Raw genomic sequence first — 18,981 nt, 5'->3', positions numbered from 1 at the left:
GAAACCGAGATATTTAAATGTTTGTCATTACGGTCGAATTTCCTAAGCTTTAGACGCATAGCGTGACCCTTCAGGTGCTCGCCCTTAACACACGCGAACGTCTCGTTCCTCCCGTCGGCTTGGCAAAAATCAAATATGTAATCTTACAAATTAAAACACTCAACACTTTGAATCAACACGTCTTTTTACCGCTACATACATGAATAATAATGATAATAATAATAATAATGACGGAAAATCTGACTGTCACAACGTTGCACAGATCAACTGTAATTTCATTTGTGCCCGGGCCAAATTTCGTGTATGCAGTCCGAGACTTTCATGGGATAAAAAGGACTTTTATTTAAGCCAACTGGGTTTGACACATACTCAAACACTTAACTACTACAAAGGGACAGCCGAAAATTTTATGAATGTCAAGAAGAGAAAGCAGGAAGATGTTGCATATGTAGATATTTTAGCGGAATTTTCAGGCTCTGCCAGGACCCGAACCAGGGTCTCTGGTATGTCGTGCCGTTGCTATACTGGCATACCCAGGATTTTTGAAGTGGGGGGGGGGTAAGTATACTCTTTTCGGTAGTCAGTACTCATTTTACCATCTTTCTCTTCTTTATACCTTCATTGGTTTTAGAAATACTTGGCCAAAGGAGGGTTATGACCCCCCCAACACCAACTCCCTTGGGCACGCCACTGGAGATAAATGAGTGAGTATTTTATCATATTGGAAGACGAAACATTAGATGTGTTGGGAACGGAAGGGTTTTCACTGTGCATTAATTCTTTCTCGATCCAGCTGTATTCGAGAAGACGTCCTTTGTTTCGTGCCGATATATGACAAAACTGCGGAAGCTGTGACGGACAATTTCGAACACTTGCGAGTGCTTAGGCCTGAATATGTACAATTTGGTGGGTTTCAGCTTTTAAAAGAGCTGCAAACATGGGAAGACAAGACACATTAGTGGTGTTCAGGCTCGAATCAGGGAGAAATATTCGAAAACTGTGTGCGTCCAGTTCACAACCCCCAGTTTGAATCTCGCATTGTCGAGTGGATTGTCCATCCATTGTGTAACAGCTTCGTGAAAACACTCAGACACCAAAGATGTTTTGATGCCTGATGAGAAGAAACGGACAAACACGTGATAAAAATGGCAGCCTTAAACGGTGGCTACTATTTAGGGGACAGTTGTTTCCCATTTTTTTGCCTCCGCACTATGGCCTCTTAATGCTAGGCCTTGTCTACCGAGAGAAAGTAAACTTTCCTTGCCCCCCCCGTTTTGCCACCAAAGGGCACCACTGGCCTTAAACACACACTTGTGAGTTTATATCTATACCCCTTAAAAATATATTGTTCTGCCCCCTCGAAAGGAATTTCTGGATACGTGCCTGCGTTGACTGTACACTTCATTTTGTATGACAGTACTTTCTACCATTGATTGGAGACTTTATACTCTGTCCCGACTATCTCTGCTGCAGCAAGGTTGCACATAAGCGACAGAGAACGGGGGGGTCGAGTGGGCAGAGCGAAGCAGTACACGATGATGCGAAAGCTGGTAACTACAACAGCTTTCCGCCGTTCCGCGCAATCCCGTTCCCTCTCACGTGTTCATTGGTAGAGCCGTCTCGCGTCACTACTTGCGCAGGGACTTGTTTTCGTTCGTTTCCTCCAGGGAAGTTCTTTTCTTGTGTATGGAGCGACCGTTCAAAATATTCTTGGGTAGAACGCAACGCAACGCACCGTGCTTTCATTGTTGAAACGCCATTTTCTGCACCCTGTATTAGTAAAATAAAATTAAAGATAAAACACATTTTCAATTTTTTCAATTATAAACATTATTGAAAAATGCTTAAAAGTAGTAATGTTAATTTTTCCACAAGGCCGTAAATTTCAGTTTCTTCATGTATTTTTCTTGCAGAATTCCAATTGATACAAAAAAGTGTTCCATTTTCTCAGGATGACGATAAGACCAAATAATCTGTTAGTTTATAATAGTTTCGGGTATATTAATACCTGCAAAAGTTCTTATTCGCAATATTGGAAGAAAAATGAAGATGGAAATTAAAAAAAACCATTAAAATCATGACTTTTTATACTTATAAAAAAATATATACATAAAAACGTAACGTTTCCACCCTCTAAGAGGGTCTTCTTCAGACGAATATTCACAATTGAGGGTGGAAACGTTAGGTTTTTATGCATATTTTTTATACTATAAAAGTTTTCCTTGGTCAGCATTTTAATGTTTTATTAACATGGAAACAAGGCTTAACAGTGTTACAATGTAAATTAAAGCTCAAATTTCTATACTGTAAGAAAATTATTTTTTTGAAAACCTTGAACTGATGTTTTAAGTCCTTTTTATGCACAATTAGGATAATCAGGACTGGACCTACAGTTTAAAGTGGGATCCGAACCACTGTGTAATGCACCTCCACAATGTATCGAACCTCTTGAGTACAAGGCGACGACGTTACCACTACGCCATCGGGCAGGCTTTTATTTGAAAACCGGCAATAAAGGTAAACGAGAAGCAGAGTGATTTTTTGTTCGTTGCATAATACTTAAGTACAATTTTACACAAGTTGCCTTCGCACAATGTCCAAAGTCCTGTTTCACAGTTCTTCACGAATTATACTGGTTTGTTCTGCAGCTGTCTTTGGAAGTAACAGTAACATTTTCGTGTAACAGTAACTGTAAACTACTTACTTTATTAAATTAGTACCTGAAATTCAGTTTTTTTTTCCACCTAAATAGTAACTAAATTGAAAGTTTGTTGTACAATCCTGTTCACATAAAGTGTCACTCTTTATAGGGTCGAACAGTTGAAGTATGTACCAATTGATCTGAACAGAAGTGTACAATTACTATGTTTCTCGCATTGAAAGGAATTTTCTTTTGTTCCATTTTTACAATTTGTTGAATCATGTCCTCGCCTGAAACAATGGATTGAAATCTTGAGATCATGAGAACAATCTTATTTATTGCCAAGAACCAGAATTTATCTCTTCCAAGCGTATTTTAATTAGAATAATTTCGAGATAAGGCTATATAATCTCCAACAATCCTCATTGGTATACCACAGTTCAACAGTAATTCTGAATAATATATTGTTTGCTCAACAAAAATACAATAAAATATTATTTTTTCATCTTTAAGTAAAAGATGCGGATTTTATTGCCTCTGTATTTACATATAAAATATATTAACTTAGTTATAATTATATGGTTGATTGATTTAGTTTATTTTACTACGCTTTTCTGCCATTTTTGTCTAATCGCAAAGATGAGAACGAGTGATAATATGATGAAACTCATGAAGGATCACATACAAAGAATATCCATGCCGGGATTCGAACCAGATACTCCTAGCGTCGTAACTCGCTGTTCTAACCACTCCAACACGGAGACCAGCAGTTATAATTATATATGAAACTTAATGCCAAGTTGTTGGTGGTCATCTGTGATGAAATTAATAGTGCGCTTGCATTTCATGTTCTGAACCATGTCTTAAAATATACAGCTAATCTAGAATAAAGAAATAATTACAATTATTGTAATAGTAACTAAATTAGATACCTTTTAAAGCAACAGTAATTATAACTGAATTAATTTCTCAAGTGATTAACTTTGAATTACTTTTGAAAAGTAACTTTCCAAACACTGTTGATATCTTAGAGTTCAGCATTACTCAGATAAGAATTGTGAGAGAAGTTTTATAAGATACAATATAGTAATAATTACTATTATAATAAAATTCAAATCATTCCAAAATCATTGCATGAAAGGACTACAAAACTATATATTCGGGATATACGTATAAATTTACATTAACATTTTTGTTTCAATGTAACTTCATTCTCCTTCTTGCTCATCCTGCAAAACATTATGTCGTTCTTTCATAGATACGTATCCTTCTTGCTGTCTTGTAATCATCATCCCACTCAGAAAGCAATGATGGGCAAATACCCTTAAAAATTGGAACTAGCAAAAATTTCAAGGAATATAACTATAACTATATATGTGCTATAAATTGACAGACAAGACACACACGTTATACCATTCCCATTATTTTCAGTTTCTCTAATATACCGTTCCCAATTGCTGACTACTTGCAACCAGATATTAAGAAGTCTTGCAACATAATTTCTTGAGTATATTTTGGACTCTTGATATCTTGTAAACCAATACCATTCAACCATGTATCTGCAAATTGTGTACAGGTCGAACAATCCACAAAGACGATTTTGATTCCATAGAAGCATATCCAGAAACTTCCACGGTATTGGGTTGCCATTGTTTGTCAAATCTGTTGTCCTTTTTACAAATTTCAAGGTATTCTTAGAAGACATATCAAATGGATTCTCAAATGTTCATCTGCAAGAGGAGCAAATAAAAATATTGTTAATATGGTGTATGAGACTATGGACTTAACAAAGATGAAAAAAACAAAAACATTTTCATTACTATGTTACAACCTGAGACAAGTTGAGTTAATAATAAAATGAAAACAACTTAGAGATGTTGTGTAAGTGGATGTGAATATAATTGATCTAAACTACACCATAATTGTTAACGTAGTGGTCCTGTTATAACAGAATTATTAAAGGTTTGATTCACTATATCAGCTCAGATTTACAGTGCATGTTAAATATGTCTTGGACTTCAGTAGGTTATTGAATCAAATATTCGTAACATAGTCAGGACAGATTATGATTTCTCTGAAAATAATCAATCTTACCCACAAATAAATTATTGGCTTTGCACTTGTAAAATATGTAAACTAGTAAAATTTCCTAATCTATACTAATTTGTAAATTCTCAGTAAACACGCAAACTATTGTTTGGTAGACTGTTAGGACTTTACTCTTTTAGCTGTTAGGGTGTACTTTTACCCGTTAAATACATAAAGCTTGAACTTATTGGAAATGCTGCACTACCATTACAAGGCGTTCAAAATTATGAAAGAACGAGAAAACCGAAAAGTTGTATACAGCTTACAAAACCGGTTTTCTGACCTGATTCTGTGAAAGAAGATAACAGAACGTTGTCCAGAGCTTGCACAAAATTCGGGGATCTCACATTAAATCTATTCCAATCCAACCTAACTTAGCTTAACCTACTTAATGCATTTAACACTTGCGAGCTCTATATACAAGGGGAAAAATCTTGTTCAAAACAGGCCAGAAACGACTCGTTCCAACTATGTACAAGGGCAAAGTGAAACGATAATGAACGACTGGTTTGTAATACAAATTCCGATGTAAGTACGTACATTTGAATAGCACCAGTGAAATACGAAAATAATCTCATCTCACAGGAAGGATAGTAGAGCATTTTGTGCAATATCGATTTAATGCCAGAATATAATCTATATCAAGGTATTTCATGCTCTAGTAATAATCACAAAACTGTAATATCTGCATTATGCCTAATTTAAAATAACATTTTCTTCTGATTTTACAATTGCAAAGAATTATCAACTTCGTTTGTAAGGAAAAATGCGTGCTGCGTTGAAAATGTAGACACGTCGAAGCGATATTCTCACAGAAATTATATCGGAAGGTATTTCCTCAACATGTAAATAAATCATACATTCTGCATCACTCTTGCATATTGCAAACGTTTTGCTTTTGATAAATTAAGCAACAAGCATTTAAATATAACACTTACCTTTCAGTTTTTTTCCGATGTTTCCTTCTTCCAACATTTACTGGATTCATTATTCTCTGGTAACTTGGTTTAACTTTCACAATTTCGAAGCACTCGCATTGATCATATCGTTAGAAAGCACATAGTGAAATCTCGGCAACAGTGTTGGCTAAAATCTGCACCACGGAGTATATTGCGACGAAACGCCACGTCAAAAATTTTAATGATAAGCACTACTCTCTGAAGGTACGAAATGTTTTCATTTTTTCACATAGTATTTCAGATGCTTGCGGGAAGAACATGTGATCTTTGTTTCACCACAAAATCTTCCATACTAGTCATAAAATAAATAAAATGCACCGGTATTGACAAAACTACCACTTCAGCGCCATCTGTACGCAGAAGTTTGAACATGACGGAGACCTTTTATTTTCTGTTATTTACTTAAATATCATTAATCGTAACAAAATTATAAGGTTCACATGTTCTAGTGAATAAAACAATCTTTTATATCGGAAAATTTCTTCCTTGCCGAATCTATATTAGTTGTACGCTCATCCTTTGAAATTTGGGCCTATGCTTTAACATGGCTTTAGAACCCCCTTAAGTGATTTCTGAAGTGTCATATTCATGCATTACACTCGCGTGTGTAGTGATCGCAATGGATCATAGTAAAAAGGGTAACTGTAACGTTCACAGTATAATATTAATATTAATAACTACATATAATTATCATTATATATACAAAATATGTAACACCTTCATTGTGAAGGAAGGTCATCATTTCCCGGCGACATGAGCTAGCGCTGTATTGACAACACTTCTCGGTTTCTCCATAAGCGCCGTTGTGTCTTCTGAACGTGAAAACGACTTTAGTACAGGTAACCAATAGGAACCTTGGTAGTCGTCACGTGCCACGCCGTCGGGGGACAACATGCGAAAGCGTCCAATCAATAGCGAGGGACGGGCCAAGGGGCCCGCGGTTTCACAAAGGTGTTGGTCTGAAAGGGCGCCGCAGAGTCAATCCAGCTACTACAAGGGAACGGTTCGGTCCCTTGGTATGTCCAGTCAGTAGCAAGAGACGGCAAGGTGCAATGGGTAGGTCTGGAAGCACCCAGGAAACTTGGGCTTGGGCCGCCACGACCCAAGGGTAGCACACCAAGCTCTTATGGGGCAGACCAGGTAGGTAGGTAGGTAATCTGCTTTTCTTATTCTCCTCCTTCCTTCTCAAGGAAGCTATTGGATCCCGGTAGGTGAACCAGGTCTTTCGCAGTCGGCATCTGGCAGTCGACTCAGCTCCGAGCCTCGCTGCATTGTTTATATACTGTTTGATGGCAGCACTGAGGCGGGTGGAGAAGATCGGAACTAAGCTGGCTGCAGCGTTGCAAACTCCTTCAATTTACGAGATGCAACTCATACGTTATAAATTATCAACTTTAGCATTGTAAAAACCACTGGCATGTGGCGATATAAACTTAACACTTGTGTGCTAAACTAAACATGTTACATTAAAGAATTTACAAGACAAAGAGATTCGACAATGCAAGTTACATATTAAACAACAATTACTGCACAAAAGATAACTGAATGCGTAAACCACGCAGGGCATTTAGCATGCTTTCTTTAACCAAAACGTGTGTTCCACACCAATATATGCTTAACAACAATGCACTCAGAATTAGATAAAAGATAAATCAAAAGCGTAAGCCTCGCAGGGTATTTCTCCAGCATTAATAATTATATATTAAAGAATATGGCTATCACGCAGGATAGCTAAATGTGATGACCACGCAGGGTCGTTACAACAAACGATTAAGGTCTACCGCTACGCCCCCTGTATGGGCAACAAGCGGCAAACTTGAAATCCCTTCTCTCCGAAGCGGCCAGCAGGGAAACAGAATTTTGTCTAGATAACCGTTGTCCATTCAGGCAGAATATATCCTGCAACTGAAGTCAGATTTTGTGTTTGAATTTTTGTTATTTTACGTCGCTTTTCTGCCATTTTGGCTAATTGTAACGGTGATGATGAGTGATGACCAAATGAAATTGATAGAAGGACACGCATAAAGAACACCCATGCACAGCCCAGGATTCAAACATTGGATCTTCGGTGGCGAGTTCTAAAATCGACCACTCAACGCACTTTTTTTAAAAAAGGTAAGCTCCTAAGCGGCAGTTTTTCCCACCTCAACATCATATCAGTTTGACTAAATTTTTCTACTTTTTCATTCAGGACTGCAGGGCAGAGAAACACAAAAATCCATGTCGTACCGGGACACGAACCTCGGACCCCTGGCGTCGGATCGCGCTGCGTTAACTATTTCGCCATGGAGTCGATGTAAATTGAAAGATGCTAAGTTGAAATCTTTATGAAAATTTGATACCTTTAAGCATCGATGGAGATTAGAGTTTTCCTAAATCAATTGATGCATTTCCATATGGAGGACTTTAAACTTCAAGTAAAAAACTTTGGAAAATACAAATTTCTACGGTTGATATGTGGAAGTTTCTTTTGATCCTTGAAAAAAAATATAAGAAAACTTTGGATGAGTTCCATGGCTTGGCAAAAACAGTACGAAAAATTATAAGAAAACTTTGGATGAGTTCCCTGGCTTGGCAAAAACAGTACGAAAGTTCTTATTTTCTTGATATCCTCATTATCTGCATCCGAAGTTTGATTTTATAGTTCAAGGTAAGGCCACGAAAATAGCAATTGCTATTTGGCCTAGATCTTTCAGAAGAGAGTGTTCTCATACAAGTGGTTGAAGCTTAGTGAAACTTTTCTAATGTATCAGGGGTGGGGTGTACTGGTATCCCATGCTAATGCATGGAATATGGTGATGTGGTTTGTGCTATCCTTTGTCGTCTGTTTTATAGTCTACTACACATACTACAAAAGTAGAATGACGTATTTGGGGAAAAGCATTCCTGGTCCGAAGCCTGTTTTATTTTTGGGAAACGCACTTCATTTCCTGGGGAAAAAGACAGGTGAGTCAAAACTATTGGACTGATTGTTTAGGTGCTAAAAGTACATCTTAAGAACTGATACACGTTATTACACAATGCACTTAATGATCTTTAACTTGTCTCTGCTTAAAATTTTCATTTTTACCGATAGAATGTATTTGTCTAAGTGAATCTTTTTGGAATATATTCTGGATATTTTAGTTTTATACGTTGAGTATATTGCCTGAAATAAACAAGCAGAGTTAGGGAGAGGGTCGAGGGGAGTCTGAAATGCAGGTGTCCTAAATAATCACAGTATACATATAAATATAATTACAATTAATAAACAAGGAATTTATATATTTCGTATTATTACCATTATTTATTTATTTTATTTATTTATTATTACCTTAAACAGAGATATATCCTCCAATGACAGATGGCGTACATAATATGACAATAATAATAATGAATAGTAATTACAAAATTACAGAATTACAATACAACTACAATTTCAATAGATACATATGCAATCCAGTCACAAATTGTATTCATTACTTAAGTATAGACATGCAGAACAGTTTATAATTGAAATATAAAAAATATAATAAATCATATAATCTTGTGTATGAATACAGTTATTATGTATTAAGAATGGCATTGAAAATTCTATGAAATGGTTATTATATCATATTAATCAGGCAGCTCTTAAATGTTTGGGTTTTTGAACTTTTGGGGATGAAAATATTTCTACAACGTAAATTATTCTTCCTTATATTAAACTGAAGTTGTCCAATAAATAAACTATTATCTAATATGCCGTTTACTGCTTTGTTCAGGAACAATTGATCTAACAATATTCGCCTATTACTAAGAATTTCCAAACTGAATTCCTGAAGTAGGTCTTGGTAGCGTGTTGTCATTTGTGGTGGTCTATTAAATTTTAAAAATATAAATATCTTAGAAACTTTTTTTGAATTCTATCGAGACTACTTTCAAAATTTTTATAAATAGGAGACCATATAATAGACGCATACTCAAGGTAACTTCTTACTATACTTATTTAATACAGTCAATATCTCTAAAGTTCTTCGTACTTCTTATAACAAAACCTAGCGTTTTATGCTCGTTGTTAATCACATGTGAGACATGTTTAAAAGTCAGGTCAGAATTTAAATGGACACCAAGGTCTTTAACTATATCTACCTGTGGAAGTACTTCATAAATAGAGTAAGTATATTGAGAAGTAAACATCTTATTAGTCAACTGCATGAAACAACATTTGTTTAAAACTAAGATCGTTCACACAACTCCATTCATATAAGGCATCTAGGTCTGCTTGAAGTTTAACGAATCCTCTCTGTTGACAATTTGTTTGAATAGTTTTGTATCGTCTGCGTACATAAGATATTTAGTGTTCTTAACATGAAACGGTAAATCATTCACAAACAAGCTGAATAACAGGGGTCCAAGATTTGATTCTTGGGGAACACCTGAATTCACTATATGCTCAACAGATGTAGATTCTTTGTATGATACATATCGTTTCCTTCCTCGTAATTCATTACATTTAAGAAATTAGTTGTTAAACCAAAACTTGATAATTTACGCAAAAGAATGTCGTAGATAATTTTATCAAAGGCTTTTGCAAAGTCAATATAAATTGTATACACAATTGATCTACAGTAAAATGCATCGAAAACATTTTGCACAAAATTTACTAAATTTGCTGTGGTAGACCTACAGGGATAGAAACCATGTTGACAATTCTGTATGTAACTTTTAACATGTTTAAATATTATCGAATACAAAATTTGTTCGAAATGTTACGAGCTAAGGTTCTCTCCCAGAGCTGGTCCCTGGAGACACAATTGGGGGCGTTAAAACCTAAGTCGCACCTGATTTCACCCTCTGTTTAGAGGGTAGGACCCGTTGATCAACGGGTGACGAGTCAGAGGTAGAGCAGTTAAATTAAAGAAACACTAATTGAATATTTAAGTGACTGAGTTTATTGATTGGAAAGCACTCAAATATATTATTAAGAGGGAGAAGTTAGGGGTGAAGGATTAGCACCATAAAGGGGCAGATACTTATCTCCGGATCGCCTGGATGCTGGAACGGTAGGCTGGGCGCTGGTTCCGCTGGTTGGCCTGAGGCGTCTCGCCTCTGCACAGGCTCCGGCTTGGACCCCACGGGTCTGGCCGGCCCTGTAGAGATTAACCGTCCGGCACTGTCGTGCTCTTCGAGACCCGATCTGGATCCTTGGCGTTCTCGTTGGTTTCTCCTCCTGAGGCCGGTTGTTAACCCCTTTTATAGTGCTCTCGGGAGTTGGGGAATGCTTAGGATAGGGTTTCCGGGTATGGCCGGTGACGTTCCACCACTCCGGGGAAAAAATCGAAGAAAAATTTTCCAGAATTTCGGCAGCACTTTTGGTATGAAGTACGAAGGTCCATACTGTGAGTGATCTTGGAGATCTCGTTTTCCTTGGTTCTCCAATCATAGAATGAGAAGTTGAGCGATTCGATTAGTGGACGCCCTGTATGATGTTTTGTACCTGCATGTCTTAAGGTGCTATTTATGATTTACGGGTAGTAAGAGTGGAGTTTTTCTGTATATTAAAATAATTTACGAGTAGCATTGGTAATATTAATATATTATTATTTGTTTCACTATTAATTTTATGAATGTGACTCCGAACATGTCTTCCACTGGAGAATAACAAGACGTCTGTTGTTTTTAGAGGGTATCTGTTGAACTTCCAGCCCCCTCAGTTGGCCGGAGGATTGCTTTGTATTCCCAATGTAGGAATGTTTGGTTGGCCGTTTTTTGTTGATAGTTAGAAAAACCTTGACTTACTGATAGCGGCTGAGCAAGCGGTGAATGGTGCCGTGTCAAGTGATTTTATTTTCCCCTGACAGTGTGTTTCTGTAATACGACATGAATGGTGACGTAATATTAGAGTCGACAGTTTTTTATTCTGTCTCTCTGAAAGTTCACGGCTGCAGTTCTAATGAAGCGACTTTTGTTTTTCTTTCGAGCGAGTGAAGATAATTTGAAGTGTGGGATTACGTTTAATTTTATTTTCAGGTTTATTCTCCAAATATTTCAAATTAGAATTTAATCTAGCAAAATGTTTTCTTTCTTTCCTATTTTGGCTGTTAGTTCATTAGTTACTAAACTGGCCGGGAAAATATACTCTTAAAAGGTCGTTATAAAGTTCAGTGTCTTTTTCATTATTTGTAACAAAATGGATTGTCATGTCGGGGTTAGGATTTTGTTGTAGATATTTTCTAACAGATTTAATTTGAAAATTTGCAGCGTAGTCACTTGCATTGTGACAAACTTGTGTGTCTAATGCTGGTAGCGCTATGGAGTTTATTTTGAGTTCGGTTGGTTGGTTGATTTGGTGTTTTAAGTCCACTTTTATTCACAGTAAGGCTAATCGGGACTGGACCTACAGTTTAAAGTGGGATCCGAACCACTTGTGCCTCTACCGGGTATCGAACCCGGGACCCCTTGATTACAAGGCGGCGACGCTACCACTGCGCCATTGGGGAGGCCTTTTTTGAGTTCGGAAGCCAATTGTAATTCATTGTTATATCCTTCCTGTAGTTTACCTAGATCTTGTTCTTCTGGTATGGATAGATGTATGATGCCATTGAATTGTTGATCAGATGAAGAAAGATGAATCGCCTCTCCATGCGGTAATGGAGCCACTACTTGGCAGGTTTGGTTATAACCCAGGCCTGCTGTTTCTGCAACAGATTTTGCGAGAGTACCTTGATTGGACAGACGTTCATCTTTTGGGATTATGACCGCATCAACGATCATGTTTTGTACATCACAAGTATCATGATGTATTCTTTGCCTTGTTTTGTGGTTTTGGGGGGAATGATGACTTGTTGCGCAAGTGTTGCCTTTTGTCAATTGTGGTTCCCTTTCTTGTTTGCTTATTTTAACAGCAACGTTTACGCTTCTCTTCGGTGTATTTTCCTTTTGTTTGATGTCTGTTTACTCCTGTTCGGGCGAGATTTCGGGTTCTTCCAAGGGCGGATAATAGCGTTTAAATCGCTCAACTGCTATGACGTCTGTACTTGTGCGTCCCCTAGCATTTGTAACTTCCACTTCAACTGTATTTGGGGTCAGTATTTTTGTGATGGTGACTGGCAACTTGTATTTACCCGAAAAAGCTTTCACTTGCCCTTTCTTTCTTGCCGGGTCATATATCAAAACTTCTTCGCCCACTTTAAAATTCAGTTTTGAAAATGTTGGGTCTTCCCTCGCTTTGCCTGTTTGGAAGCGGTTCAAGAGTTTCCCAGTGGCCAATTTCCTTGCTTCTTCCAGCGCTGTTAGACGATCCTGATTGAATATAACCAGATCCTGGGTGTGCATCTCATTATCCACTTCTAGGCATGGGGTGTATCCGTGAAGGAGTTTGAAAGGAGAGACTCCCATCGATGAATAATCTGTTATGTTAATCGCTAATATGGCACTAGGCAAATACTTGTCCCAGTTGTTTTGTTTGGAATTGACAAAGTGTTTTACAATGGATTGTATGGTCGCGTGGAATCGTTGAACTTGACTAATTTGGTTATGCGCGTATGCGTTTGCGAACTTAAGTTCGATTTTTAATTTCTTAGCCAATTGATTGAGCAATTCTGACTTGTGACTTGGATGACAGTCAAGCATGACACATTTTGGGAGACCGTAGTGTTAAAAAACTTTCTGCTGCAAAAACGATGTAATTGTCTCCGCCGTCTGATCTTGAATGGCGTCTGCGATGACGTAGCGGATACACTGGTCCACTACTGTTGCGACGTATCTGTTGCGACCCTGTGTCATTGTGTGAGGACCGGATACAACGAAAATTAGCGTATCCATTGCGTGTGTGGGCACGTGTGTCAACAGTTCTCCCGGCTTCGCGGTCCTTGGTTTCTCATTTGCCAACTATCCCTCACATGATTGGCACGCCTTTTGAAGAAATACTTTCATGTCCGGTAAATAATACTTGTTAAGGGCGTATCTGTAGGTCTTCATAAAGCCCAAGTGCCCTAATCCTTTATCGGAACTGTGTAATTTCTGAAACCAATCCATTTTCATGCTTGATGGAATGCAAACAAGTTTCTTTGTTTCATTCGCTGCCTTGATTTTCCTATACAGAATTCCATTTATGATCTCAAGTTGAAAAATGTTCTGAGGGAATGTGGATCTGCTCGTGGGCCCTCGTTCAGATTTAAAATTATTTGTTTTGTCTTTGTTTTGTTCTTCCGTTAGGTCGAATTCCATGCTCGTGTGTGGCTGTGGCTCCTACAAAAACCTTTGGTGTTTCCGATTGTTTGTCACCCTGTACATTAGAAAATCTACTAATCGCATTTGCCGCTGTATTGATGCTTCCCTTGATGTGAATCACGTCGAAATCGTATTCTGCCAGGGTAATGGCGTATCTGTAGAGCTTCCCCGTAAGAGAATGCGTCAGCGCCCCAGAGTCTGTATGGACGTAAAACTTCCTGTATAGGAGGTAGTATCGGAAGCTCTTGATGGTGTGTAGGAGTGCAAGTAATTCAAGTTCCATTGAGTTCCACGAAGCTTCCCTTGGTGACAACGTACTTGATGTGTAGCACACGGGTTGGTACTCATTAGGTTTTTCTGCCGTTGTTTGTGTCAGAATTCCAGCTACAGCAAATTTAGAAGCATCGGTAAAGATGTGAACTTCATGTTTGGTATCAGATTTTCTAAGTACAGGGCTTGTGATTAGCATTTGTTTTATTTGTTGAACGCCTCTTCCTGTTCAGTTTCCCAAACGAAGTCTTCACTTTTCCTTAAAAGTTTTGTGAGAGGATATGCTTTACGAATTTTCTGCAGTACGAGGCTAGTCCCATAAATGATTTTATTTCTCTCTTCGATTTTGGTTTCTCATAGTTCTGGACAGCTTCCAGAACCTTTGGCGAGATTGATTAACCATATGTTGTCAGTTTGTGCCCCAAACATATTACTTCGGAGTAGAGAAATTTGTACTTGGATGGGGATATGAGAAACCCACTTTGTCTTATTCTCCCTAGGACTAGATCCAGCGTGTCGAGAACTTGCTCTGGCTTATCTCCGAACAGAATTATATCGTCGGCGTAACACCTTAGTTGTTCGGGGGGGAAGGGGGGATGTCACCCAATGTCAAATGAGTCACCCTTACTACTGCGAAAGGGGAAGTCTTTTTTGTCCCCTGTGTGGTAAAGTTGAAGACGAATCTTCCCATAGTTGGGATCGTGAAGGCTGTTTTGTCCCTGCTTTCTGCATCTAATTTCACACTGAAAAAATCTGATTGGATGACCATTGTACAATAGTACTTGTGACCTGCTACTCTCGTGAGAATTGAATCAATTGTTTCCATCGGCAAGAAATCGGTGTGGGTTTTCAAGTTCACCGCTCGGAGGTAGATTAGAAAACGTAATTTGCCTGATGTTTTTTTGGCTAGGAGGATAGGACTATTCCAGGGAGAATATTCTACTTTTGATATTACACCCTCGTCTTGAACTTGTTGGCTAACCTGAGGTTGTGTTGCTATTGGCAGGCGGCATTGTCTCTTAAATACTAAATTTTCGTCCTTCAAGTGAATGTAATGTTCATACAGTTCGCATTTTCCAATTTGTTTTGGCCCCCATGCGAACGTGTCGGCAAATTTATACACATTTTCGTGTATTCTTGCCCGGTATTTGTCATCTACATACTTCCTTACTGATGTCTATCATATTCAAGTCCATTATATTCATGGCTTCTTCTATTCGTTTATTCTCATCCTCAGTTAGTTTTCGACTGGGGTCAAATAACTTTTCCAGCGTGTCCTCATCTACGGTTGCCCTGAAACATTCCCAGTGTTCCGTGGAGTCCGTGTCTGGAATGACTTCCAGCAGTTCTTCTGCCTTGCCGAGCTTCTGTCATTTCAGTAATTTTATGGGCTGTGTGAACGGATTTGTAATCTTTACAACTGGATTATCAATTTCCAATAATGCATGAGGAATGATAAGTTGTTTTCCCTTAGTTAGTGTTTTGTTTGAAGAGAAGACTGGAAATGTTTTATTATCGTAATTGTTGTGCAGCTTAAGAGTCACAAACTGGTGTGCCCTTGGTTTTATTGTGGTGTCTCTAGCCAGAACATACATTGGTTTTAATTGTTGAGAGAATCTTTGGCTAGTCAGCGTTGATAGTTTTGGAATTTCTGCGGTTTTCTCTTCTGACGTTTGTTCTATCCTCTGGCCGAAATGCGTAATATGCGCTATCTTGTTTGGTTGGTCCAGAGTGAGTCTTTGTGGGATCCAGAAGTCGTTTCGTAAAAGGAGTTGTGGCAATGGCGTATCGACAACTCTGAATGTGTGTAGGAAACGTTTCCCTCCTATTTCGAATCCTAATTTCACTTGATGATTTGAAGAAACATGAGTGCTATCAGCGGTCATGAATAATGTTATTTTATTTATTAGGCGGGGCTGCTTGTGTAAATAGTGTCTTGACACAATGGAAATAGTAGCTCCACTATCGACGATTGTCCGTATTGTACCCATTTCGAATTTTGCGGCGATCGTTATACATCCTTCAGTTATGTCCAATAGGACAATAAATGTCCTTATTTTTTTCTGTTATGTTTTCTACGTTTCACGTCATATTGCTGCGAGGTCTTGATTCTGCTTGCTAATCAACCTTGCTGTCTCTCGCCTTCCTGGGCACGTGTGCGGCGTCATGTTCTGGAGATTGCTGCAAGACGCTGACGGTGGACTTTGGTCGGACGCTGTGCTCTCAGTTTCCGGGCTTCGAACTGTGACTGTGCGCTTCCGTGATGGTGAAATTAGGTGTTTATTGTTCGAGATATGTCTTCCCGAAAATGAAGTGTAAATTCCACGCTGTCTTAGATTTTGTTGATTGTTTTTTCTGGGTGGAAATGCGTTATCCTTGGAATTTGTTGCTTCGCAATATACTCTCGAAGAATGCCTATGTTGGCGAGAAAGTTGAAACTGCTGCAATGCTCGTTTCCTCTTGTCGTTTCTAAACCTCTTGATTTGATGAAAAAATGAATTTTCCCCTTTCCTTCTTCTGTTGTCCGTCCGTCCGGATACTGTTGAGGACCTGGTTTCCTAGCCGCCTTTTTGCCTATGGCCTCTGAACAACGTTTCTCGGAGAGTATTGTTGGTTTTCCTGGAAAGTTGTTTCTTCTGTGTTGAAGTTTCCGTTGAAATGGGCTCCCTATGGCGTGTTATTGTCCCAGATAGTTTGAATTGTCCTAGGGCATGTTCGTTCTATTCTCAATCTCTTCATGAACTCGTCTATGAAGTTTCTGTTTTTCCAAATTGATTCAAGCAACAACCGTGGCCGATACGGTGAATGTGTGTACCTACACATGTCACGAATCCCACCTCACCGATGTGGTCAAATTAGATTTAAATGTATATGCAATAATTAATCCTCCTCTCACCATCACCTTTCTCTATTCTAATGGCTCCGCTTTACATTATAATCTTACTACTTTTAACGAACCCGGTAGAGTATTGTTACACGTGGCTTCCCGTACAGATGTACTTATCACTTCCGATATCAAAATTCATGCTATCTTTCCTTGTAGTTTCGATCATTCAACAATCCACCGAACAATTCATATCCTCCCTGCTGCCTGGACCAACAATCCCAATTTTCTACTTTACACCCATTATAAAATTTCTCCCCTTGTGAATGCAACGGCTCTTTATCATAAAGAATGGACATTTCATATCCCACACCTTAACCTATCACAATATAAAGTTCTTGACATCCCTCCTATAACTCCACTTTACAGACACGCGGATTTTCCTATCGTTATAATTTTTGTCTGGCTCACATGTCTCACTCTAGGTGTCATATACCAATTTAAATTTCTCCACATTCCCCTTTTCTTATGTTTTACTTCTAAGGCTCGTGCACTTACTCCTCATGACCTTGTAAAGTCTCCTGCACATACTACCTCCTATCTCTTCTTAATTTTCATAGCTCTCCTGATTCTTTGTATTTCATTACATACACGTACTTACGTCTAACACGTCGAACTTCTTGACACAGGCAAACCCCATCTCCTCCTAAGACATGTTCCGTCCCTATTATTAGTTCTCCTATTTCTTTAGCTGCTGTATCTCAACGTCCCTCACATTCCCCACCAGCCCCTCGCACTCTTGGTCAACTTAAAACTCCCACTAGACTAGCTGCTCCTCTCCCCACACATATCACCTTCGATGATGGCTACTGTCTACCCACCCCTGTCAATTCACTTATGTCACCTTCGACACCGACATTTACTCTTCCGCAATTAGGCGAACACCTTCTGTTATAACTTCCCCATCCCTACGCCTGTCGGCGGCTCCCCCTTGCACAACGTCACCATTTGGCCATGCTACGCTCACGTTGTTTCTCAAGCATCTCTTCGGCAGTTCCTCATGGAGCCAGTCACCCATCAATCCGTCAGCGAGCAATCAACATGCCGCAGGAGTCATCATACGCAGCCTGCCACCCGGCTGACCTCATGTAGCAGTTCAACATCCATCCAGTTTGCAATGTGTCGTAGGTTATGGGTGAACATGATTTTAACATCTTCATAATTCCATCCTTGGTACTGCGGAAGTCTCTTAGCCAATCACGAGCTACATCTTGTACTACGAACGGTAGGAAATCCTTTCTTTGTTCCCCGTTCCATCCTAACTTGTCGGCCCAAAAGTCATAGTAAATGAAAAAGATGCCCGTCTCCTGTGGGTTGTTTGCAAATAATGTTGGCGGTTTTTCGTTATATTGGTTCGCCATTTCTCTAAGTATCCTAACTTTTCTAAAATGCACTACAAATATAAATATATACACACACAAAACTTATATCTACAAAAGTATACACAAGGGGAGTAAATATTCTTGCAAAGTGTTAGAATTTGTTTTCTTATTTCTTTCTCTTTTTTACTTTGTGTGGTGCTCAATTTTAACTTAGTGCGTTTTATTTCTCGCTCTACATTTATTTCCGTAAGTGGTTCTATAATCCACTAGATTTTTGGATATATGAATGGCACTTCCCCTATATGCCTTCACGGCATGGTACTGTACCATGTACTTAAAAAAGAGTCCAACAGCGTTGGTTTTTCAGTCGCACTCCCTCGATCTGTTTATTGAAAAACACGAAGGACTACAAACAAATTATATTTCCCGTATTTATTTATTTACAATATACAGACACATAACTAGGGAACGGATTTTAAGGTGCAAAAGTATGGTCGGGAAAAGGAAAAATCGGTTCTGAAAATGTTTTCAAAGGTGCGCCAAAAAAGTGCCTCTATTCAGGTCTAAAGCAGTTACATTAACATTCTTTATTCAACACTGTAGAAAATAATATAATTTATGGTA

At 38.5% G+C, this 18,981-nt stretch overlaps 1 protein-coding gene across 1 annotated transcript in view; it reads left to right on the top strand.

The window, feature by feature from the left end:
- The first annotated feature begins 8,399 nt into the window (after positions 1-8,399).
- The window catches only part of LOC145987927 (cytochrome P450 4C1-like), a 125,764-nt gene continuing 115,182 nt past the window's right edge, over positions 8,400-18,981 (top strand). Inside the window, exon 1 of the mRNA XM_083122746.1 lies at positions 8,400-8,634. Coding sequence (XP_082978872.1) covers positions 8,433-8,634 — 202 coding nt within the window. The 5' untranslated portion in view covers positions 8,400-8,432. The remainder of the gene's footprint in view (positions 8,635-18,981) is intronic.

This window comes from Lepisma saccharinum, chromosome 5 (genome assembly GCF_977018435.1).
Source record: "Lepisma saccharinum chromosome 5, izLepSacc3.1, whole genome shotgun sequence".
In the NCBI taxonomy this organism is placed as follows: domain Eukaryota; kingdom Metazoa; phylum Arthropoda; class Insecta; order Zygentoma; family Lepismatidae; genus Lepisma; species Lepisma saccharinum.
This window is presented reverse-complemented; position numbering and strand designations above follow the sequence as displayed.